The sequence below is a fragment of the Vidua chalybeata genome, chromosome 2, assembly GCF_026979565.1.
Source record: "Vidua chalybeata isolate OUT-0048 chromosome 2, bVidCha1 merged haplotype, whole genome shotgun sequence".
In the NCBI taxonomy this organism is placed as follows: Eukaryota; Metazoa; Chordata; class Aves; order Passeriformes; family Viduidae; genus Vidua; species Vidua chalybeata.
Window position 1 is genome coordinate 91,936,523 of NC_071531.1, and position 23,321 is coordinate 91,959,843.

Here is a 23,321-nt window from a genome sequence, read left to right on the forward strand (position 1 = left end):
CTTTGGGGCTGGTGCTTTCCATTTCCCCAAGTTCCCTTAGGCAGAGAGAGCTGCCTTGTCAGTAGGGTCAGTCCCTGACCAGACCATTCTCCCCAGGCAGTTCTGTAGATGCTGCTAGCATTTGGCTTTGGCTTTTAGCAAAAAGATAAGAAAAGCTTCAACAAGGAAGAAACCAAAAGAAGGCAAATGAAATAACTTAAATAAATTTGATGACCAAAACTGAACAGCATGGAGCTAAATCCTGGGGAAGTCAATAATCCACATAACGTGTTTGGGGCTAGACAGTGCTCCCATCATCCCTGCTGGGCCCAGGCCCACATGAGCTGGCTCCACACCCAGCCAAGGGCACTAACTGCAGCGTGCCTGCTCCAGCCTGGCCTCACTTCTCAGCTGGACTTCTCCCATCCCTAAATAAGAAGTACATATGGCAAATGGCCAGGGTGATTTGGCCAAATCAGCTGGACTTCTCTAGTTTTCATGTCTGCCTGGGTCTTTTGGCATCTCTACCCTGATCCCCTCCATCTAGCCAGCATGTGGAAATGGGCCACAGCCTGTGCAAAGTAGGCTCTGACAGAGCACAGGGCTCTTCCAAGGATTTCTGCTTCTGATGGAGCTGTGATGAAGCCTACATAAAGGTGATAAAATCAAGGGAACTTTGGAAAATCAACTGAGACAGCCCCTCCCACCTCCCCCCCCCAGACAGAAATTGTAAAGATGTGAGAAACAGCACACAGTTTAACCAAAGGGACATTGCACATGCAAACAAGGCTCCTCACTTCAGCATGACAGGACACCTTTTTCAGAAAAGACTAAATTCTTTCAATTTCTCTGCACTGCAGCTAATAAATCTGGATGGATGATTATCTGCACTGGATTTATGGGCTCTTTTACAAGTGCCTAACATTAAGCAATTCACTTCTGAACGTTTAAACAGTGCCTTATCTTGTCTGCTCTGACCCTCAGGGCAGAATGAACATTTTGCATATTCATAGTTGCAAGAAGAAAATAAAATATAATATAAAATAAAAAAACATATGCTTTAATTTTTTTTTCCCTGCTAAAATTCATCATTAGCCCAACAACATTGCAAAGGTCTTTTGGACCGATCCCTGAGATATACTGGGGGCTGACTGGCAGGCAGCGCCCCCATTTTATCTAACAAATTCCAGGGTAAAAAAAAGCACCCAAACATAATAATAATATTAATAAAGTGATGGACACGCTTCCCCCGGACGACGAGACACATACACTGTACACCTGTACACACGGCCGGCCCCGCGGGGCGGTGTAGTGCATCGGGGGGGGCCACTGCCGCCGTGCCCCCGGCCCGGCCCGATCCGCTGCGTCCTCCAGCAGTCCCTGCGCCGCTGTCCCCGGCCGCTGTCACTGCGGGGCGGCGGGGCCCAGCCCGGCGGCGGCCGCCCCCGCCGCGGGACCCTGCAAGGAGGCGCTGGGGCTGAGGGGCTCCGCGCCGCCGGGCTGCGCCTGCTGCAGCTTCTTCTTGTTGATCTTCCTCTCCTTCGCCCGCCTATTCTGGAACCAGATTTTCACCTGCCAGGAGGTGGACAGTGGAGTGAGGGGGGACAGTCCGCCGGGGATCTATCCCCCTCTCAGGGGCTCTCACCGAGAGCGCTTCCCAACCCCACGCATTCCGCCCCCGCGCGTCCCTGCCCCCGCGCAGCCCGGCCACACGTGGCGTGCATAGGGAGAGCTACTTTTGGGACAGACCTGCCTCTCCGACAGCCCCAGGTTGGAGGCCAGCTCCGCTTTTCTCCTGATGGTGATATAGCGGCTGTAGTGAAACTCCTTCTCCAGCTCCAGCCGCTGGTGGTCGGTGTACACGACGCGGTACTTGTCTTTCGTCCTGGTTTTAACTGCGGAACACAAAGCCAGGGTTGAGTCAAAGCCAAAGGGCAGAGCTGAGCGCAGCCATTCTCTCTGCGGTGCAGAGCGATCAGGAGCAGTCCTATCCCCCCCTCCCAGGCTTGCTGCTCGCCTCCCCCCTGCCCTAAGCGCAGCAGAGGAGAAGAAACGTTCCACAGTTCCTTGGGGACATGAGACATCAATGCCGGGCATGCCGGCGGGCGCAGAGGCTTCCAGCCCCGGTTGCCAGCCCTGGCCCTACCGCACACCCCTGCCTTGCCCGGGGACACCTTCACTGTGCACTTGCTGGCTTTTGGTTTTGTTTTGCCTTCCCTAGCGACAACAAACTTTTTATAGAGAAAGAGGGAAAGGGAAAGAATGAAAAGGCCCGTTCAGGGCACGGTGATTTCGTTTCTAAACGAGAAATAGCCATCTAAGGGCGGAGAATAGGAAGTGGCAGCGGGGAACCACTCGTGAAGTGGCCAGCTCCCCCTTTTCTGATACGGCGTAGGGGCTAAAGGGATTTCTTGGGAAGCCTGGAAGTGTGACGTGCAACTTCAGAGCTAAAACAATCCCAACAACAACAACCCAAGCCAACAAACAAACAAACAAAAAAGCCCAAATGAAGCACCGAAAACCCAACAGAATCCGAAGGCGAAAGCCAGCTAGCAGCCGGTGAGTGTGCATCGCCGCAGCCGCTGACCTCCTTTTTCCCGAGGGTTTCTTGTTTAACTGGTTGTGTCCCCGGCCCTCCCGTTCCCCAGGGAGCCGAGGCGGGGAGTCTCTGCCCCCAAGGTGCTTAATGGCTAGCAGGCTGACTTTGTTCAGGTAAACTCTCTGCAAACCACAACAAAAGCACCCTGTAAAGATACAAGCCTGATCAGAGAAAACTCCCCAGAGTCAGTGAATAGGGAACACAATCCCAAACAATGCAGGACAAGGAGATCTTATCAAAGAAAAACCCTTCTCAAAGCCTTAATGACAGCCACATTCTGTTTGAATTACCACTACTGAACAAATGGCGGCAGGCGCTTTCATCCCCCCAGCTCTGCACATTAACATAAACACTGGCTCCAAAGGCAGAATTTGAATGGAGACAAGGGACCGGCCACCACCGCACAAGCCCAAACTGTGGGAACACCACGGGCTGCTGTGGGAAGCGCAGTGGGCCTGTAAGAGTTCCACCGCCACCGGCGCCCGGGACGTGGCTGTGCCAGCGCTCGGCACCGGGGCTCGTAGATTTTTTCCCCCGGGGCGCGGCGGCCACAGGCGTAGCCGGGACTCCCGCTCCGCTCCAACCGGGGTACCCCCGCCGGCCCTGCCGTCGGTCACGCAAGGCAGGGGATGAGAGGGGAATGCCATAAGTCATTATTCACTGCGAAAGTCGTCATCCTTTTTTTTTTTTTTTTCCGGCCACTATGTAGAAATATTTTAAAAATTGAAAAAAAAAAAAAAAAGGAAAGAAAAAAAAAAAGAAAGAAAAAAAAAAAGAAGAAAGAAAAAAAAAGGAAAAGAGGAGATAGTAGCCGTAGAAGGCGTATATCAAAGCGCGGAGCACGTCTGTCCCCTGGCAGATGCACGGTGGGAATGAAAAAGAGGGTCTGCGGGGGTATTAACATCACAAGGGAGCGCGGCGCCGGCTACGGCCTGACCAGGGAGGGCACGCCCTCGCACGGCCCGGCCCGGTCCGGCCGGGGGCACGGCCCGGCTCGCAGGGATCGGGCTGGCAAGTGGCCGCCGCTGTCGCTCGGGAGGCCTGGCCGCACGGAGACCTTAATAAAGGGCAGGCGCCCAGTGACTCAGAAACAAATGCGGAGCGACACCGGCCGATGATTTATATGACCATAATTGGTTATAAAAATCTTCTAAGTGGCTATAAGCAGGAGAGCGGAGCAGGAAGAGCGAGCGTTTCCTCGGGATCCAGACCATTCCATCCTCCTCCGCCGGAGCGCAGCCCCGGTCACTGAGCCTCCGGGGCCGGCAGCGGCTGCTCACCGGCCGAGCGCCGCTCCTGCCGCTGCCGGCCCGGCACTCAGCAGTGAGTGCGGACGGGCTGTCGGTAGAGCCTGGCAGCCCTGTTCACCCGAGGATCAGTCCTCGGAGGGGTTTGTTTCGGGGAGCTCTCACGGAAAAAAGGCTTTGTCGGGCTGCCCGGCTTAACGGGGAGCCTGTGGCGCCCCGGAGGAGTCGTCGGCGGGGCAGCCCCCGCCCGCCTGGCCCCGGCCCGCACTTACCCTGGCTGCTGAGCGGGGGCTGCGCCGGCTTCCTCATCCACTCGCAGAGGCCGCGGCGCTGCCCACCGGGGGAGAGCGGCTCGGGGGCGGCGCTGGCGGCGGCGCTGGCGGCGTTGAGGGGCTGCATGACCCCGGCGGAGCAGTGGGGCGCGGGGCCGGCGTGGTGGTGGGCGTGCGGGTGGTGGTGGTGGTGGTGGTAGTCGGCGGGGCTGTAGGCCATGGGGGCGGCGGGGGAGCCCCCGTTGAGGCCATGGACGGCGCCGGCGGCCGGCGGTGCCCCTTGGCCATAGGTGCCCCAGTCGTCGCGGAGCGGGGCGGCGTAGGGCGCGGGCCAGGCCGGCCCCGGGGACTGGGCGCCGTCGAGGTTCACATGGTACCCGCCGTAGTCCGCGTACTGCGGGGCACCAACGAAGTTCTGCGCCGCCAGGTTAAGCCCCCCCGAGTGCCGCACCGGGCCGGGGTACATGGGCCCGTCCTTCTCCAGGAGGTAGCTCACGTACATGCTGGCGGGGCCCCGGCGGCGGCTCTCCACATGCTGCTCGGGGCTCTCGCCGCGGCGCGCCTGCTGCTGCCTGGGGCCGGGCTGCCCGGGGCGGGGAGGGGGCAGGCGGAGGGGCCGCGGCCCCGCGCTGCGCTCCGCGCTCCTCCGCGCTCCCGGTCCGAATCCAATGGCCGGCAGTCCTTACATGATTAACGATTGTTTACAAGGCTCTATTAGTAATGGCCCAGACACACCAAAGGCAGGTGACGTGGAGAGGCGCTGGGTATATAGCTACTACCCCTAAAAGACGATTTGCATTTAAAAAGATAAGGAGAGGGCAGCGACCTGATCACAGCTAAATATTCAAGCCTTTATTGTTTAAGAGCTTCCTCCTTCCATTGCAACCTGGTGCACTTTAACCTCCAATCACAGGTTCAAAGGATGAAATCAAGAGACTTGCAAAAGACAGCGAGGGAGATCTAAGGGCGAGGGTGGGAATATGGGAGCCGTGTATCACGGCCGATCTGTAGGCAGCACTTTAGCCAGCTCTTCTCTGTGCTTTGGGATTGGGGGGTGGGCGGGGGGGGGGGGGGGAAGGGGCGGAAGAGGAGGGAGTTTTGATTAAAAATCCACAAAGCCATTTTGTCGTGGTTGTTTTGAGCAACAAACCCCATCGTGACGGCCTACTGCTTTTTGTAAAATGCTTCCCACCCGCTCCTGCTCCCGCTCGGTCATGGGCGATGAAGGCGAGGTAAGAGGAGAAATTCCCCCCTCCAAGGGCGCTGTCTCTGCGTGTGCCTGCAGAACTTCGAGGTCGGGCGCGCCCAGTAGGTCCGGGACAGGACGAGGACTGGGGGTGCCTTCGTCTAAAACACCCTCTGCCCTCAGACCCTCTGCTGGAGCGAAGCCGGGTAATCCTGCCGCCCGGGGAGGCCTTGGACTGAGGCAGGGGATGGTTCTCCTCAACGAGGGAACCATCAACCTCCTCCCGGAGCCTGTCACCTCATTGGGCGATTCCCTCGCTCTAGCGCGGCCGAGCCCGCGGGGAAGCCGACGACTTGTCCCTCCAGGCACACTCACTTCTTCCCTCCCCAGCTCCTTGGAAACCCTCTGGAAATGCTGGCTCTGGAAGGGCGTCTCCCAGGCAAGCGGCAGCCGGCTCCCCCAGCCCAGCCAGTCCCCTTTGAAGAGGCGACCCCCTCTCAGCTTCCCCCCGCCGCTTTTATGCTTTAACTTTTCACCCTGAGTGGGGACAATGCGAGACGACGTTTGCATATTCGCATCTTTTCCCATGACACAGCGAGGAAACCTTTCACCCGCCGAGAAAAAATGGATGGGGACGGGAATGTCCCCCCATTTTCCCAGCGCTTTTCGCCGGAGCAGCGCGGCACCGTCTCAGCCATTCTCACCGGCTTTCCCGGTCTCTTGGGGCGTCTGCGGCTCGGTCCTACCCGGGCTCCCCAGACGGGCCCCGCGCTGTCCCGGACCCTTATGTCCCGGGTATTACATACGGAGATCCACGTGGTCGTGTCCCAAGGGTGCTTTTCCTTCCACGTGGGTGGCTGTTCTGCACACCGAGGAGTGTCACTAAGATGGGGTGTCTTGCAGCTGAGGGCAGATTTCAGCTCTGCAAAGGCAGATATCCCGAACGCACTCTCTGAAAACCTCCCTCTCCTTCCCCCCATTCTATCGTTCCTTTGGTGCTGAGCGTGTTGCTGACGCGGAGCCATGCTTTAACGCCAGTGCGGGTAATTCAGTGACCTCTATCAAAATGTCCCAAGGGATCCAGTGTCAGTGGCCCTGGGAGAATGGGACGCTCAGGCAGGAAAAGATGGAGCATCTTTCCTTGGGAAGAGGCCACAGACGGCCCCCTCGGAGTCGCTGCGGACGTCTTGGATGCGAGAAAAAGGGTATCCCCACCCTGCACATAGCCGGGAATGCTTTTGCCCACACGGTCACTTGTTCGCAGGCTGTCGCAGGCGGCCGCGGTTGCGACCCTACGATAACAGCAGCACAACAGCAGGGATGCAGAGGTGCCTGTCGGACGCTTTCTCGGGAGGGAATTTCTCTCTGTGTTGCCTATTCCCACCGTGATACTTTCCCCCCCTCCCCCGCCCCGACGGTGGGCTAACAAGGAGAAGGGAGTGGGGCTTGGAGCTCCCAGCGCTGTCTGAGGAGGAGACTGAAATGTCACTCTGGAAAGGAAATGCTGTGTCCCTTCAATGTAATCGCCTCCCCCGATAAGCGCCGACAGAGCCGATCTATGCAGATGTGAATTTGATGATGCCATAAACGGAGAAAGGGGCCATTAAAACGACAAAACTCTGGACATATTGTAATAAAACGCACTACAACCCCGATCAACCCCGAAACAGCCCGATTCAATGTCTAAGGCTCCATCAGTGTATCCCTAGCGGCCAGGTGGCAGCTTTTTGGGGTGAGACCCCACGCCAGTCCGAGCTGACAGGGCTGGGGGCCGTTGGCTGCGGGATCAAATGAGAGTCTCGCGGCTCCGGTGAAGGAACAGGATAAGGCTCCGAGGCAGCTCCTCGACTACCTAGAATGGCAACCAGAGCGCTGCTCCGCTACTTTGCCATTCTGACAGTGATCCCAGTTGTCCCCCAGTACGGGGAGAACTTAGGAAGACCGGGCTCCACCAGCCGTACCCTAACTGGGGTCGGCGGCGAGATGGGGACGAGTCCCGCTTCCTCCGCGGATAAATGCTTCGAAGCATCCTCCGCCGCGCATCTGCTCCCCGGGCGCGACCCATGGCAGCTGCTGGGGATGGGGACACGCTGCCCCGGGCCACTCTTGTCTTAAAATAAGAGGGATCGCCATCCACTCCTAGATGCCTTTGCGGCTCTTCGGGCTTCTTTCAGTTGTGACTGCCACAGGATTTGTCCCCTCTCTGGCCCTACCCAGCTATCGGGGCTTCTCAAGGAGGTTGGGGAGAGAGGATATCTCTCTCGGCCGGTTTTCACCCCTTTTCTCCCCTCCGTTCTGGCTGCTCCCTCTCCTGTTTCGTCTCGGGTTTTCCCGTCAGCTCCGGCCCAGAGCTGCAGATCCGGGAGAGAAGTAGGGACGACACCCCCACATGGGAGCCTGGGCGAAGGCCTGACCTCGCCCTCCTCGCTTCCTCCGTTTTTTTTCTTATTTCCTTAGATTCTGAGCGAGGAATTGCGACCCAACGCCTCTCAAGCTGACAAGTGCCTGATGGGGGACACTGTTCGCAAGGAAATATCTTCCCCCTCCCGTTCACGTTGACTTCGATATTCTCCCCGTAGGGCTTTTTCACCCAGGGCTGCCTCCTGGGCAGACGCTGGGCTCCCAGTCCTCCTCCTTCAACCTCAACCTTACTTCTTGATCTGAAAAAAAAAAAAAAATTCCGACGTTTTTTCCGGGGGTAGCCAGGGCATCGGCATGGCCGCGGGGAGGTGCCGGGGACAGGGCGCTGCTGCCCGCTGCCGGCTGCCGGCTGCCGGGCCCTCGGACCCCGGGCAGGCGGTGCTCGGAACCCGAGCGGACACCGCGCTTCGGGGCCCACGCTCATCGTCACCTCGGGCTACGGGGCTGGCGCGGGCTGGAGGATAATGGGTTGAGCAGCACAGCCCGAGGACTCCCATCCCAGGTCAGAGACATCCCCTAAGTCCCGGGAAAGGCCGAGCGCTGAGCAGCACCCGCGATCCCTCCTCCACAGACTGCTCCCACTCGGCAGCACCCCTGTGGGGACGCGGATTCACTGTCTTTATTTCTGCTTGCATTGTGGTATAGCTCCTTTTTCTGTGATTTAGGAGAATCTCAGGGTGGGGTGGGGGGAATCTTTCTGTCTCCCTCCACCTTAACGACACGGAACCGGGAGCGTTGTTTACAAGGTAAAGAAAAAAAAAAAAAAGCCCGCTTGAAAGCCCTTTGGCGGCCATGGAGAGAGAAGGGAAGGAGGAATCGTGTGTTAGTCAGTCCGACCTGTGGAATTTATGACTCCCCCTAAGCACAGACATGATAAGGACTTAGAAAACATCTTGGATCTTTTCAAGCCGGCAGCCCTCGAGGCTTTGATGTAGATTACATTGCAGAATAACCCAATACTTTTATCGTGGGGTTGATACTCGTCTTGTTTAAGCACATGCCTCTAGGAGGGGGTTAGCTGCTGAACGTTCGCTCCCCAGCGGATTCGCGTTGCTGGGAAGAAAGCAGACGGGGAGGGAAGGTAGCACCTGGTGCCTGGCCAGGGCACAGCCGCCCCGTACCAGCACCGCCACGGGCCGGCCCTGCCTCTTCGCACAGGTGCTGTCAGGCCTGAGTTCTCATGGCCCTGTTCTCCTTCAGGAAACAGGAACGTAAACAGAGAAGAAGGAAAAAAAAAATGTGGTATGATACACCAGAGGCCTCTGCAGCCAGAGGCTGGTGAGGGTGTTCCCAGCCTCTCAGATCCAGTGGCTGGCATACCTGTGCTGACGAAGGAAATAGCCTTGGTTGGATTTTATTCTATTAATTTGCTTTACCTGACTTTACTTTACTTTGTTATCTTTTTTAAATGTCACAGATGAAGAAGGCCGCACCAGGGCTCCCCGCTGTCCGCAGAGCGCTTGTGCCCGGCCCCCGCTGGCATGTCCCTCCTGGGACGCCCGGGGCCCGATCCGGTCACGGGAGCCGTGAGTCGCCGGCAGCGCGCACCCGCAGCACGGCCCCAACGGCGCGGCCGGGCGGGGGCGGGGGCGCTCCCTCTCACAGCGGGGGAAGCCCAGGTCTCGACTGTTGTCGCCCCTGCCCACCAAGGACACCCCCCGCCCACCCACAGACGCTTCCCGCAGCACGCAGGGCCTCTGTTGTCTTCCCCGGGCCCGGCAGCGCCCGGCACGGGATGCAGCGGGAGCGCGGTGCTCCCCAGCCTCACGCTCTCGGCTTTGCGGCGAGGCACGGCCGGCACCGGAGACCCTGGCAGAGGCTGCCCCCGGTCTCCCAGCCCTCGCCCAGAGCCACGTCGTTCCCCGGGAAACCGCAAGTCCCGGCCCAGCTGGTGGGATGGAGCCACTAATACGAGTGTCGTCTCCCGTGCCAAGCAAAACACCGAATTTGAGCTGTAAAATGGTTTGCACACATTTGCCAGCAGTGTGCCTGCCCCCGTGCTATCTCCCTCTCCCAAGGGCAATCTGAAGGCTGACACCCTCACTGCTTTCTTCACTGATTAATCTACATTTCCCAGCTCTGAAACCATAGCAGGGAGGTGATGCATGCCCCTTGGGTGTGTTGTCCCCATCTCCACAACACATGCTAGTCTTGCCGATTTTTCTCCAGCATTCCCTCTGCTCCAAGCCCTTCCATGGCAAGACACTATGGGCTGGTTTCCCCATGCCACTGTCTCCCTCAGCCTTGTGTCCCACGGCAAGCCTAATCCTACAAACTCATTGAGTGAGCAGAGGCACAGGGTGTTGCTGACCCATGTAGATGGTTTGCTATTTGCAAGATCATAATTGTACACATCCCTGAAGGGCCATGGTGCTTTGTGGATAATATTTAGTGCTAGCAAATGTAGAAGCCCAAAGCAAAGAAGTGCCAAGTGCTTCTTTGGCCTGGCAGGGAGCAGGCCAAGGCTCCCACATGTGACCTTTCCTTACGATGGGGCTGTAGGAAGGCAGAAGACTCATCTTTCTCCCTGGACAAACTTTTACCCTCCAACCCAAAACTTTAGTCCTTCTGGCTCCAAGGAGAAATTGGTACCTCACTGCTCTCCATCATCTCACATTTGCTCCCAGCTACTTTATTCTAGTTCCTGAGAGGGAAAAGGAGTCACACTACTTTTTGTTTCTGGTCTGAAAAGAAGCCCCAAAAGGAGGTGAAGGTAGGGCCAGGTAGACTCAAAACCAGCTTCCCAGCTGAGGCCCACACTCCCCTGCCCCAGGCTCTCCTCCATGACTCAGCTTCCAAGGACCAGCCCAGCCTTCCTCAGTTTAGCTTCACCGCCCCTCCTCACCCAGGCCAACCCTGCACACAGGAGGCTTTTCAAAGGAGAACCCAGTATGCATCACGTAGTTACTTCTTCAAGTATTTTGGAAACTTGAGCTAGGCATCTCTTTCTTTTTATGATCTGAAACCTCTAAGCCTCCTCTGAAGATGGGACAGTCATGGCACTGGTGGGACTGGAGGGCTGTCATTAGAAGTAACTTCTAGGTTTTCTTCAGACGGTGGATGCATAGAGCAAGGAGAGAGAGGAACCCTAGTGTACTTGGAAAGAGGCAGCCAAAACTAAGTGTCAAAGCTTGGCTGTGGGGCAAAGGATTATGAGTAGGTGTAGGCAATACATGATGGCAGGAGTAGGTCACTGTCAGGATCTCCTGTCTGCTTTCATCCCAGCTAAGCAGTGTTTAAATGAACTGGATCCCATACCAGTCTTTCTGTGCCACTGTGGAGGCAACCACAGGAGCACCACCACTTTTCCACATCTGTCCACAAACAGGTCTTCAGAATTCCTTCTCAGCTGAGATCTGAACCTGATTGTGACTCAGGGCACCCACAGATCTTCAAGGAGTGTTACTTTATAAGTTTTCTGGCACAGCCTTAAACACATAAATTTTAATCTGTCGGTGACCTATGAGGCAGGATCCCTGCCCTAAGCAGCTGCACTATTTATCTCATTACAAAGCACTTCAGGAAGCATGAATCTAGCCCAGGTCTCAGACAACTTGCCTGGAAGGACTCCTGCTGGGCCATTCCATAGTGCTAGGATGCTCACCAAGGGTGAGAAGGAGCTGGGCTCTGGTTCCATTTCTTTCTGAAGCCATTTGAGGCCTTCTCAACCACAGATCTGGGTGGGTCTTTTCGTGCTTTTTTTTTTAAAGGTGTTTTTCTTGCATGGTCTAATTAATTAGCCATTTATGCAGGAGGGAAGCCTGAGCCCTGAGCCACTGAGCACTTGATCTGATTCTGTGTCTGGGAGAAGGGTGCTGAGATTTGATGTATCCAGCTCTATGAGATCCACTCATCTTCAGTATACTTTGATTTTTTGCCCCTGAAATAATTTCCAGCAGAAGTTCTGACTCTTAAAATAAAACCTGTCTGCAAATAGCTCTGGAGCAGCTATGACCCTGAATTTCTTCATCGCCTTTCACAGTGCCCTCCATGACTATGTGAACTGAAAGTTACTGCTAGCATGAATGACAGGGTCACTTCTGCTCTTCTCTTGTGGTTTAAGACATGGTTAGTTCCAGTTTCTCTCATAAGGACCCCACAGAGCCCATCCCAGGTATCCCAAACCCAAAAGCATGACATGTTGGAGAAGCACCTCCAGTTTTGATCGGGACAGATAAGGGTTTCTTACCTTTTTGGTCCCTGCTGCCTGTGGCACAGGGACATGGTTGTTTGTGAAAACGCTCTGAGGGGGGTGGGGAGGCGGTGTGGTTTGTGCTGGTACTGGGTTTGTCCCATCGGTGCTACGAGGTTTTGGCTGTGGAGTCCTTTTGACCGACATCCTCAGCCCTACTTTCCAGATCTCTGTAGCTCTGGTCCAGACACCGAGGCTGGCCCGAGTCCCTGCGCTGAGCATCAGCCCTGCTCCCTGTCCTCCGTCCGGCGTCCCTCGGCACTGTCCGCCCCGCAGCCGCGGTCGCGGAGCTCCACCTAGTGCCGGCTGCGGCGCAGAACGGGGCCGCGTGTGCCCGGGCATCCCGCGGGGAGAGCTCCTCGGGACAGGGCCGCCGGCTCCGAGGCGCGCTCTTACAAGTAGAGGGGAAAGAAAATTTGGGCAGATTCCCCAGCGCCATCCTGTCTTTCAGTTTGGGCTGTCAAATTATCTTTCTTCTTATTTCTGTTACTGTTGCGAGGGAGAGCTCAAATGTCCTTTGCCCTTCAGTGCTTTTAATTGACCTTAACCCTCCTATTGCTCTTCTTCCCGGATTAATGATTACTGAATCTTTGTCAGTCTGTGCTGAATTTAAGGCATCCACCTTAGGCTAAACTCGTCTGTGCTGGAGGTCTTCAAACAAGCTTAATTCTCTCCATTCACTGCAGGGGGCAATTCATCACTTTCTCCTGACAACGTGCTTCTGGAGGCACAGATTAGGGGTCTGGATTCTAATGAGAGAAATGTGGGCATTTCCCTTCAGAAATCACGAAACTGATCCCTAACCAGCACTGTCTATGGCTCTGTGCAGGCCTCAGGAATGGACCACCAATTTGCTAAGTTGTGTTGGAAGCATCCTGGAAAGAAAAATGTCCTAAAAGAAATTATTTTTCACTCAGTACCTCCTGTAGCTTTGTTCCATTCATCTCTTCTGTGTGGAGAAGCAGATGCACAATTTCCCAGACGTTCAGCCCATACAGGAGGGTTTTTCTCCTGATTGCTCTTCCTCATGGAATGCTGTGTTGCCTGAGCTGCTTTTCATGCATGAATCACGAGAAGTTGTACTTGCTCCGAGGTTCTCTATTTGCCTTTATATTCCCAAGTCTCAGCTCAGTAGTGATGCTGGGGCCAGATGAGCTATGTCCAGTTCTTTTCAAGTCTTGTGGATAAACATGTGACACAACTCCCTGGCTTGTTTTTAAGTACATGGGATTCCCATCTGCTCCTCTTTGAGCCAAGTTCACATCTGCTTAGTTTCTAAGGCCAACCAGGCTTGGAAGTGACCAGTTCAGCATTAGGTTTCTATACATTTGAAGGCTGAAAACTCCTGTCTTCACAAGATGCTCAGCTCCTACTGTCCAGCCACTGCAGTGGCTATCAGTGTGCTATCAGTGCTAAACAGTGACATCTTGCAGAGGAACACTTTCAAACCATTATGGGTATGTTAAAAATAATATACATTTTCCAGAGAATGTGACGTTAAAATTAATTTCTATCTAAATATCTCCAAATTGCTCTTCAGTGGTTTGTATCTGATTAAAAAAATGATGATTCATTGATAATTGTTAATAACATTAACAAAAATATACAAATCATAATCACTGTATTACAACATTATTTATTTTCAGTGTTAGTAAAGAGCAGCTCAATTTCTGTAATAGCATATTATATGCAAGTTATTATTTTATAAGACCTGCCTCTGAAAAATCCTAATTTAGCACCTTGTAAAATGTAAAAGAGAAAAAAACTATTAACCAATATATTCTCTTCTTGATCCACTGTGATGTAGACAAATGTATCCTATTAGTCATGATGAAAGTTGCATTTACAAATTCCTAAACCTCATAGTGAAAATAGCTGTCTTTTTAAGTATAGTGAAAATGCATCAAGCCTCTGGGTATTTTCCCGGGAGTCTGTGAGAAAGTTAAAGAGGCATACCTTCATTTTAGTGCAGCAGTGTTCATACACCCAGGCTGAATTCTGTGGATTTGGAGTGATGATAGTACATTCCTAAATTATAGAATGCAATTTCTTCAAAATTAAATATTTTTTTATTTGCTATTAAAACACACAAAGCCCCACGAATGGAATTAGCTGTAACTCAGCTGAAGTGAGACTTCCAGCTGGAGACTGCCACCTGGATTTTCCAAACCAGGGAGGTAGAAGGTTATCTCCGAATATCACTCCTCCTGGTTACTTTTGATGCTTATTTTAGGTAGAAAGGAATCCCTCATGTGAGTGCCTATCTCTGATCAGTAGTTGCAGAATGTAGCCTGGCTGAGTAGAGGCCACATGAGTAACTAAATTGTGATAAAATGAACTCAGCTGAACTGAACACCCACCACCCATACTTCACAAGCACAGAGATGTCCAAGGTAAGACAGTTACACTCAATCAAATTAAGAGCTCCTTGTAAAACAAGACTGATGGAACTGTAAAATTTGGACATCCAGAATTGGTGACTACTGTGGACTTTTTTCCTCAACACTCCCTGACATCTGGAGATGAAGATGTGAATAGCACTTCTGGAAATCATACCAGCTCTCTTTAGCTGCATAGTTGATGCTTGTAAACATTGACTTAAAAAAAAGTGGATTCTCTCATGTTTGCTTGCAATGTGGCAAGAACAATATGAATTCAATACATTGATTGGGCACTATTTACATAACACCAGGAAAAGAGGTACTCAGTTGGAGGGAGGTAGCAAAAAACCCTGTCTTGCTATAGATGTGTTTTCTGAATTCAAACAAATGAATGACACCTTCTTCTCAAAAAGTCACATAAATACTGACTGGCCCACAAGAAATACAAACAGTGCAGCAGTTGGCAACAATTTCTTTTCTCAGAGCTGGTATAAAACACTTATCTTACACAGAATGTATGACAATACTGAGACCAAATCCACAACCCAGATTATTTTTCAACTTGAGGGTCTTCATGCTGGAGCACAACTGAGGGCAGCAAAGATTCCTCATTCCTGCTTACACAAGGTTTAGCTTTGATGCTGGAATGGTGTGTAGCAAGGCTTTTCTTTGTATTACGGTAAACCTAGAATTGGGAAGAGGAAATAAAAGATACCTTCTGTTATTATTTATTGTATTTGGAAAACTGCTTTTCTCCCCATGAAGCAGGCATTGAGAAATAGTGTGTTTAGTCCAGAGTGGATACCCAAGTAGCAATTGGTAATTTGGAAAGGAATTGTTTATCCTCCCTGAAGAGGAGATGATCATCTGGTATGGATAGAACAGGACTTCCTCAGATCATCTTTATTATTTTGACCTTTGAGAATGACATACAAAATTCTGTCTGTGAGGACATGGCATGGTGATCCCTCATGAGACCCTGACCCCTGGCACAGTCTCAGCTCCCCTCCCATGGGAGATCAGCATCACCAAAGCTGACTGCACTGGCTGCTGCACAAGGGAAGCCCATTCCCTCAGCACAGGCTGAGAGACTTCAGCTTTCCAGAGTCCCAGTGCAGGCAGTGGGAGGAAGAAAGTCCTCATCAGGAAGGTCAGGGTTCTTTCTGATGGCAGAAAAATATGCCCCAAGCTCTTAAATGGATCCATGGGCAATGTATCCATAATAGAGTTGTGCACTTCAATAGAAAGCAGGAGGCTATCCCCTCAGTTCATCGTGATCTGTGGAGCTACATATAAACCCCACAAAAACCCAAACCTAAACCCAGACATTGTTCACATGTTCATCTCACTGTATTTACTTACTGCTCCTTCTGCCTCAGCCAGCTGACAGGCCAGAGAGGAAACCAGGTAAGAAAAAGAGGGTCTTTTCTTGGAGTCAAGAGCCCAACAGGACTGCATCATGCAATAGCTGCAGTAGAAAAGACACAACACAGAAAACATGTTAGCTCTTGGACTCTCTGCAAGTGACTATATGGAATTGCAGAACTTGAATGGGGAATCATGGGAATCAGAATGATTTTATAGAAAGAGGCCAGAATTACAGTGTTGCATCAGAGGAAAAGAAGCAGAAAGATAAGGATAAAGGGTGAAATGATCTTACAGTGACTTAATCAGAGTCCTTAGTAAAATCTTCATTGTGGTATGTCACATAATAGCATAATATTTGTTTTCCAGCTTCCATAGAAAAAAAGTTAGGAAAACAATGCCTGTCTGTCATAGGGACTAAACCTGCTCCTTGTGGACAATGTAATCTTAAGTAAACTTTTCACACACCAAATCTTCTAATGTAATTTGACATCACAAAAATCTTTCTGAAATTTAAACATCACATTAGAAATATTGCAGCTTCGTCAGGCATCAGAGCAGTACCTGACTGCTAAAGTCCCTTGCAAAGGTACTGGGACAATAGGCTCTCTGATATTTAACCCAACCCCCCCAGCAATCTTTCATGGATTAATCTGTTGGATTCCCCAGTACTTTTGATACCATTACAGCCTTTATGTGGTGAGGATAAGAACAGTGCAGAGTCATAGCAAGGCACCTGTCCCTAGAGCATCTATGAAATGTCTGCCAGAGGAGCTCAGACAACTCAAAGTGCTTCCCTTTCCTCCATGTTCCAGACCTCATAATTCTCTGTCACCTTCTCTTCTCTTGTTTCCTGGGGCCCACCTCTAGGCAGAGTCCACCTAGGCACAGAGGCACAGGCTGAAAATTATGTGCTGAGAGCACAGAATTAGCTTCCCCCCCAACTCTTCCTTAGCAGGGTTTTTATCTAAGTTCTTGCCACCTGGAAATGAAACAAACCTGGTAAAGCTTGATTAAATAATAGAGCTTAGGAAAGAACCCACCAAAAATTTAGTCAATATGGAAAACATAGCTTTTGGGGGGAAAAATAAAATGAAAGAAAAGAAAAAAAGAGAAAATAAAAAGGAAAAAAAAGGGGGAAAAAAAATCTGTGGTCGGAGAATAAGAAGTTCCCTGGGGAAAGAAGGCCCAACTAAATAAATATAATAAATTAGTTATGTCAAATACACATAACTTATAGTGTTGATCACTTCTGCTTTAGAACAAAACCTGCAGGATCAGGCAGCCTTTGTTAGATTTAGAGGCATATCTCATGTTTTGCAACTAATTTTGTGTAAGATATAGTGTATAATACATAAAAGGTCATTCAAACAGTGACCTAGTAAGTATAAATTTTCATGCTGTGTATCACTTGGAAATACACTTACACATCTTTTGTAGCATAATACGGTTGGTCCATTTTAAATCCACTTTGTATTAATTTGTAGAAATTTGTGTCAACCTGAATACCAGGGTAAGGATTTACACCTGTGGAAATTATTGGAGAATATGTGTTAATTCAGAAACTGCCAAAACCAAACACTGCTCTTTTGTCCCACTGCAAAACATACCCAAGGAGAATATTTCCCACAGCAGTATTCCATACGACCAGACATCACTCTTCATGGTGTACGTCCTCTCGAACAAGCTTTCGGGAGCCATCCATTTGACTGGCAGTCGAGCCTGTGCAGACAGAGGGATGGAGGCCAGGTCATGCTGTGACACAGGCTGTGACACAGGCTTTCTAGGTGACTCACTGTGCTTCTCACTGCCAGCATGATCGATTCATGTTCACTGTGTGCAAAGCTGTGTCTCTGTCAGCAGTCCCTGGACATTCCAATTGCAGAGAGAAATAGACACTCCTAAAGAGCCATAGAGTTCATCTCATCCATTTTAGATGACTATTTATGGAAGAGATGAGTTCAGTCCTGGAAGAGCCACCTTCCTTCCTCTGACTTCAAGCGTAGAGTGGCCCAGATGGAGATGTCCACATTGTACTTCTTCATAAAGCCAGAGGATCTGGCACATCCCCACACACATGCTGTTGTCCTACACTGTTACTGCCCACAACAGTAAACAACTCCCAGTGCTTCCATCAATGGGTGCTTTAGAAAGAGTATGGGTACCATCTCATTTACAGAACCAGCTTGATTATTTTAATTATAATCTAAGAATTTGCTTTTGCCAAGGGCAGGAAAAACTGAGATTTCTGCATTGTCCATACAGATATGCACAAAGCTAACAAGGAATTAAAAAAAATTAAACTTTTCTTTCTTAGTTCCTTATAATTCTTACAATGCTGTGAAAACCAGAGAGCCCTCATGAACTTACATTGCCCCTGACGATGTAGTTGGAGTCGTTCATTACATCTCTGGCAAGGCCAAAGTCACATATTTTCACCACTTTCCCATGGGTCACCAGTATGTTCCGGGCAGCGAGGTCTCTGTGAATGCACTTAGAAGGAAAGGAAGGATTAACACTCCACTGTGTTTGGCATCAGCGGTGGACAATTCTCCGCCCTCTGAGTTGGCACCTCCTTCCACTTCAGCAGTTTGGTGAATGGCCAAGCTGGACACTCCCTGGCTGCTGGTGCCAAGCAGACAGGGCCAGAGAGGGCACAAATGTGCCGTGCAGTTGCTTCTTAGGGTGATGCCTAAAACTGCAACCCAGTCTTTGCTGTTAAACCAGGGAAGGAGGTATAGTTCAAGCTTGCCACTGAGTGGCTCTGTTCCTCAACCTGCCTCTTATAAGCTGACCTATCTGAAAAATTTGCTACCTTTCACCATACCGATTTGGACTCAAGAAATTCCATTCCTTTGGCAACTTGATAAGAGAAGCAAAGAAGGTCTTCAAAAGTGAGCACATTAAAATCCTCTTCTTCATCCATCGGTGTGCTTGCATCCTTAATTTTATCTGTAAAGAATAATAAAAAATATGAGTTTTCCAAGGACTTCCTCACTCTGATTAATTCCACTGACTGTTGTTAAGGATTTTCACATGCTCCTATGAAAAGCAACATCACAGAGTATCTTTCTTTTTTATCCTTTACTCAGATACAAAATAAAGGTATTTTTGTATTCAAATACTATGCTTTTAGCATGAGCAGAAATATAAGCCCTCTGATCTCAACTGTTGTTGAATCCTCCTCCAGCAAAATTCTTGCCAGGACTGAAGAGAAACTTATGATAGAAAGAGGCCTCTTTTGTAATGGAATCTAGTCTGGTCATATCAATAATACAAAAAAATACAATACTAACAGCATTCCTGAAGATATAATCAATTAATCTCTTACCTTCCTCAGAAAACAGCACAATCCCATTTGATCCCAGTGTCACATTTATGTTTTGGCTTCTTTGCATGGTTTCAAATTCATCCTCTCTGCACAGAGTTGTGTTCACACCATACTTCAGGTGAGTCCCTGTCCTGGAGTGGGCAACACATTTTCAAAGGTTTCACACAGTGCATCACATAATCTTCTACACATAAACTCTTTTGCAGTGAAAAACATGAACAGTTACTACCACTAAAAATCTGGACACAGACATGACTCTTAAAACCAGGAAGAGAAACAAGAGGTTGTTTGTCTTTTGCAGTCTCTATAAGGAGAATCAAATCTCAGTTCCTCCCAAGGCACTGCTTATTAAAGTATGTGAAGGCACATTCTCAAGAATTCAATAATTTCACCAGTGTACAGCATAGGTGAGAATGCAGCTTAAAAAGCAATAGCAGTTTTTAAAAGTATCAAACTGGTACTAAATTCTTTACCTAGAGTTTTGGTCCTGATGGATATTGTGGTAAAAGCTGAAGTTTTGCTGTTTAAAAATATCTGTCAGTGTCCAGTGAAACTTTTCTCTCTTGCTCCTTAAGTAGTTCAGAAGGTCACCATAGCAACAGTATTCAAATATCAAGTAGATTGGTCCTGAAATAGTTGGAAATGTAAATGCCTGCTGCTAATTATAGCACCCTCCCCATTAAAGCCCTAATGCTGCTTCATTTTCTCTCAGGATTAATCTGTATTAAAACATCCCAAGCATCTTCCATGCCCAGGTAGATAAGCTGTACTGATAGTGACATAATGAGAATTTGTTTGCTGACTATAACGTCCCTTATAGTCTGTGTGACTTTGTCCTTATGGTGCATCTCTCAAACTGTATTGAAAACCCCTTGTAGAAACAAAAATCCTTGCCCATTCCAATGGCAATGGGGAGGACAGTAGAGGCTATAAGGATGCAGCATATTTTCTAAACCATGCAGGGTTCAAGCAAAAGATGACTCCTGCTAATTATCTGGATAGTGTGCATTTGTATCCTTTGACGTACATCCTTTCATCTATCTCTGCAACCTTCATGCTCTGGAAAGATCCTTTTTATTTTTCCCCACGAAGACCACCTGAAACCCAAGAGTACTTGCTGAGAGGACCTTAATGAGGGATACCCCTTGCAAGGGGAGGTGTCTAAGTCATTGGTCAGGACACTTTCTCAAGAAATCAAAAATCCTGACCAATTCCTGACCCAGGTAGGCTTGGATAAAAACCATGACCAGCCAGCAGGAACTCAGAGTGGTCACACATCACCCTGCAAAGCCTCACACTGCCACCACCACTTCTGGCCCAGAAAGACTGACTGTGAATCTGTGGATATTTCTGTCAGAAGGCCACTGTCAAGCAAAGTAAGGAACCAAGGAAAAGCTGTAAAGTCTCTCAGAGGATGGATGGGAAAATCTTGAGAACCATTCTCTGAAAATGGCACTTGGATAAGGCTGGAAGTGTTCCTGCCCTACCAGACTAAGCAGGTCTTCCTGCAGCTCTCCTGCCTACACCATCACATCCTGCCCACTGTTCCAGAAGGCAGTGGCAGTATTTTTAAATCATCTAAAGCTACTAAGAACGATCTATTTTTCTGCTTTCCTCTTACTTCTCATGTCTGTGCCTGACAGTATTGTTGCTGATGTGAACTGAGGAAACAAAAGTTAACTGTTCTGCTTGGTCTTTCTGACTAAATAAATAACCATGATGGAAAATCTGACAAGCTTTTCAGTGTCAGGTGTTACAGTTCATGATACAGACCTACACTGGGTGAAACCCTGGCATTCCCCCAAACTGATCTGTTCTTTACCATCTCTTCACCCACTGTTGTTCACCACTGAACTGGCCAGAGAAGCAGTTCTTTGGACAAGAATAGCTGTGTAAATTACCTCAATGATGACATGAGCCACACAATAATTAATCAGTGATAATATCTCACTACTTTCATATTAGCCTACCTTTGCTTATTTTTTTCATTCTTCAGTTTTGTTTTTACATGTAGTTGTTTAAAAGGTTGTCCCTATTTCCATTATTTACTTCTCCCATTTCTGTTTTTTATGTCCCTTCTACCCCTGTTATTTTTCAATTTCTTTTGTTTCCTGTCTATCTTTTAGCTATTTTTATCCATTCATTGGTGAGCCACATGAACTAAAAAAAAAAAAAAAAATTCTTATGTGAACATACTCATGTGTATACAGAAGTCCCTTGCACCAGTTAAGTTTTTCCTTTTCACTTAATAAACTGGCTTATACCAGTGCCATCACCACCATAACAGAAAATTTTATTCTGCAGAAGGACTGTTGTATCACTTCTCACAAGTACAGTCAGAAACTACCCTTTTCTGTACACGTGCATGGCCTTAAATTTGCTTTCAATTCATCTTCATCTTATTTTGGGCCACACAGAACAGCAAAATTAGTCCTAATTATTCTGGTGGTTTTAATTGGTGCTTTTCCACAATTTCAATTTACCTGACAGAGTACAAGCTCCTAGTAGGTTCACAATATTTTCATGGCTTCCGATATGAGTCATCATTTTCAGCTCAGACATTAGAGCATCTTTTTCGGCAGCATCAGGTTTTTCTGTGAAAGTAATAACACAGATTTGGAAATCTCCGGCAAAGAAATGAAAATTTAAATGCTTGTGATGCTTTGTCATGTGCAGATCTTCATTTCAAATTAATTGGACTGACAGTACATTTGGGAACATCCTAAAAAAAAACCCTTTCCAAAGTATAAAAAGATTCAGTCAAGGTGGAAACTAAATTTGAGTGTGAGTGCAGATCATTTCAAAGCTTGGGAAAGCAGTCATTAAATGTCAACATTTGTCATTCTTGGGTTGGCAAGGAAATATATTAAAGTGTTCCCAAGCACAGAAAAAATGGCAGACAAACCTTTTGCAGAGAAATGTTAAGGGAGGAAAATGGCAGCCATATGGCACACAACCAGCTGCAATCCAGCAGCCGAGAAGGCCACGCTGTGTTTCAGTAACAGCTTTAGTCTTGTTTTCAGTGAGCTTTGGTGCTCATGATTTCAGTGAATTGGGTATGTAAACCAAAATGATCAAGTCGAGCTTCCACAAAGACAACCGCAAAGGAGTGGACCAAGGAAGTGTAAAACTGGTGCTATGTGGAAATGGGGGATGAAAACCTGAATGGCAGTGCTGGCAGGAAGGGGCTGTGTGGGCACACAGGTGGGCAGGGTGCTGGTATCAGTGTGAAGCTCATTCCAATATATATAAAAAGGAGGGTGAGGTGGATACTGGTCTCTTTTCCCAGGTAACAAGTCAAAGGAGAAGCATTTCTTCAAGGAGAGGAAATGCTTCAGTTTGTGCCAGGGGAGGATTAGATTGGATATTCAGAAAAATGTCTTCACCAAAAGGGTTGTCAAGCACTGGAGCAGGCTGCCCAGGGAAGTGGTTGAGTCACCTTCCCTGAATATATTTAAAAGATGTGTCACTGAGGGACATGGTGTAGTGGTGGACTTGACAGTGATGGTTAACAGTTGGACTCCGTGGTCCTAGAGATCTTTTCCAGTGCAAAGTACTCCAACATGCTGTGAACAGGGCTGTGGTCAGTTGGGACACAGTGAGGCAGCCCTCCTCTGCTCGCTGCCAGGGAGGCTCGCTCCTGGACACTGCTTTTGTGAGGAGTCAAGACAGCTTGGAGAGAGGCCAGATCATAGCAGGAAGGAGTATTCGAGGTTTAATATCCTTATTCATAAGGAGGGATGGAAATAAACTGTTTTGTGTCATCATCAAGAAAAAAGACTACAGGAAATTGTGCTGGAAGTTTTGGAAACAAGCTAGCTCAGACACAGCAGGCAGAGGGCTTGGCACAGCTAGGCAGCATTACAAGAAAAAGAGGCCTTACACCAAAGGTCATATCACCAGTATAACCAGTAGGATAATCTGCACTGGGGGTTTGCATTTATCCTCTTTAGAAGCTCCATACAGACCTTCTGTAGTGTGTGGGGCAAAATGCAACGGGCTGCAGGAACTTCAGCAATACCTTTCCAAACTGAAACAGGGTTTTGAAAGCACTTTGAAAGGATTTTGAAGCCAAGCATTTGTGAGGTGTAACTGCTGAAAGTTTTCTGTATAAGGGGGATTTCTAATGCCTCTTCTACTTTGGAGATACTAGAATACATCACTGCTTGTGGAAAGCACCAGAGTGTATCATACCTTTTAGCATTTTGACTGCGACCTGGACTGAATCTTCTGCATTGTTAATTCCATAAGCTGTTGCAGTCACTACTTTCCCAAAGGCCCCAGAACCAAGAACCTGTCCTACAAGACACAAAATGCCAGTATTATTTGCTGCTGGTACAGCACAGAC

The 23,321-nt window shown here is 49.3% G+C and overlaps 2 protein-coding genes across 2 annotated transcripts in view; both read right to left on the reverse strand.

Annotated features, from left to right (window-relative positions):
- Positions 1-1,268: 1,268 nt before the first annotated feature.
- CDX2 (caudal type homeobox 2) lies at positions 1,269-4,599 on the reverse strand. Its single transcript, XM_053935926.1, has 3 exons — positions 4,098-4,599; positions 1,729-1,874; positions 1,269-1,551 (listed from the first exon to the last, which is right to left on the reverse strand). The coding sequence occupies exons 1-3, from the start codon at positions 4,597-4,599 to the stop codon at positions 1,384-1,386; spliced, it is 816 nt and encodes a 271-aa protein (XP_053791901.1). The 3' UTR covers positions 1,269-1,383.
- Positions 4,600-14,721: 10,122 nt separating this feature from the next.
- The window catches only part of FLT3 (fms related receptor tyrosine kinase 3), a 30,758-nt gene continuing 22,158 nt past the window's right edge, over positions 14,722-23,321 (reverse strand). Inside the window, exons 15-24 of the mRNA XM_053934773.1 lie at positions 23,168-23,272; positions 21,457-21,567; positions 19,447-19,600; positions 18,974-19,104; positions 18,470-18,594; positions 18,013-18,135; positions 17,253-17,364; positions 17,070-17,169; positions 15,640-15,745; positions 14,722-14,962 (exon numbers count right to left, since the gene is read on the reverse strand). Coding sequence (XP_053790748.1) covers positions 14,828-14,962; positions 15,640-15,745; positions 17,070-17,169; positions 17,253-17,364; positions 18,013-18,135; positions 18,470-18,594; positions 18,974-19,104; positions 19,447-19,600; positions 21,457-21,567; positions 23,168-23,272 — 1,202 coding nt within the window. The 3' untranslated portion in view covers positions 14,722-14,827. The remainder of the gene's footprint in view (positions 14,963-15,639; positions 15,746-17,069; positions 17,170-17,252; positions 17,365-18,012; positions 18,136-18,469; positions 18,595-18,973; positions 19,105-19,446; positions 19,601-21,456; positions 21,568-23,167; positions 23,273-23,321) is intronic.

Excerpts from the sequence above, each read along its gene's own strand:
- CDX2 (XM_053935926.1), bottom strand. The coding sequence starts at position 4,599 with ATGTACGTGAGCTACCTCCTGGAGAAGGACGGGCCCATGTACCCCGGC. Across the intron at positions 1,875-4,097 it reads GCCCCCGCTCAGCAGCCAGG|TTAAAACCAGGACGAAAGAC; the intron begins GTAAGTGCGGGC and ends TGTGTTCCGCAG. Across the intron at positions 1,552-1,728 it reads TGGGGCTGTCGGAGAGGCAG|GTGAAAATCTGGTTCCAGAA; the intron begins GTCTGTCCCAAA and ends ACCTCCTGGCAG.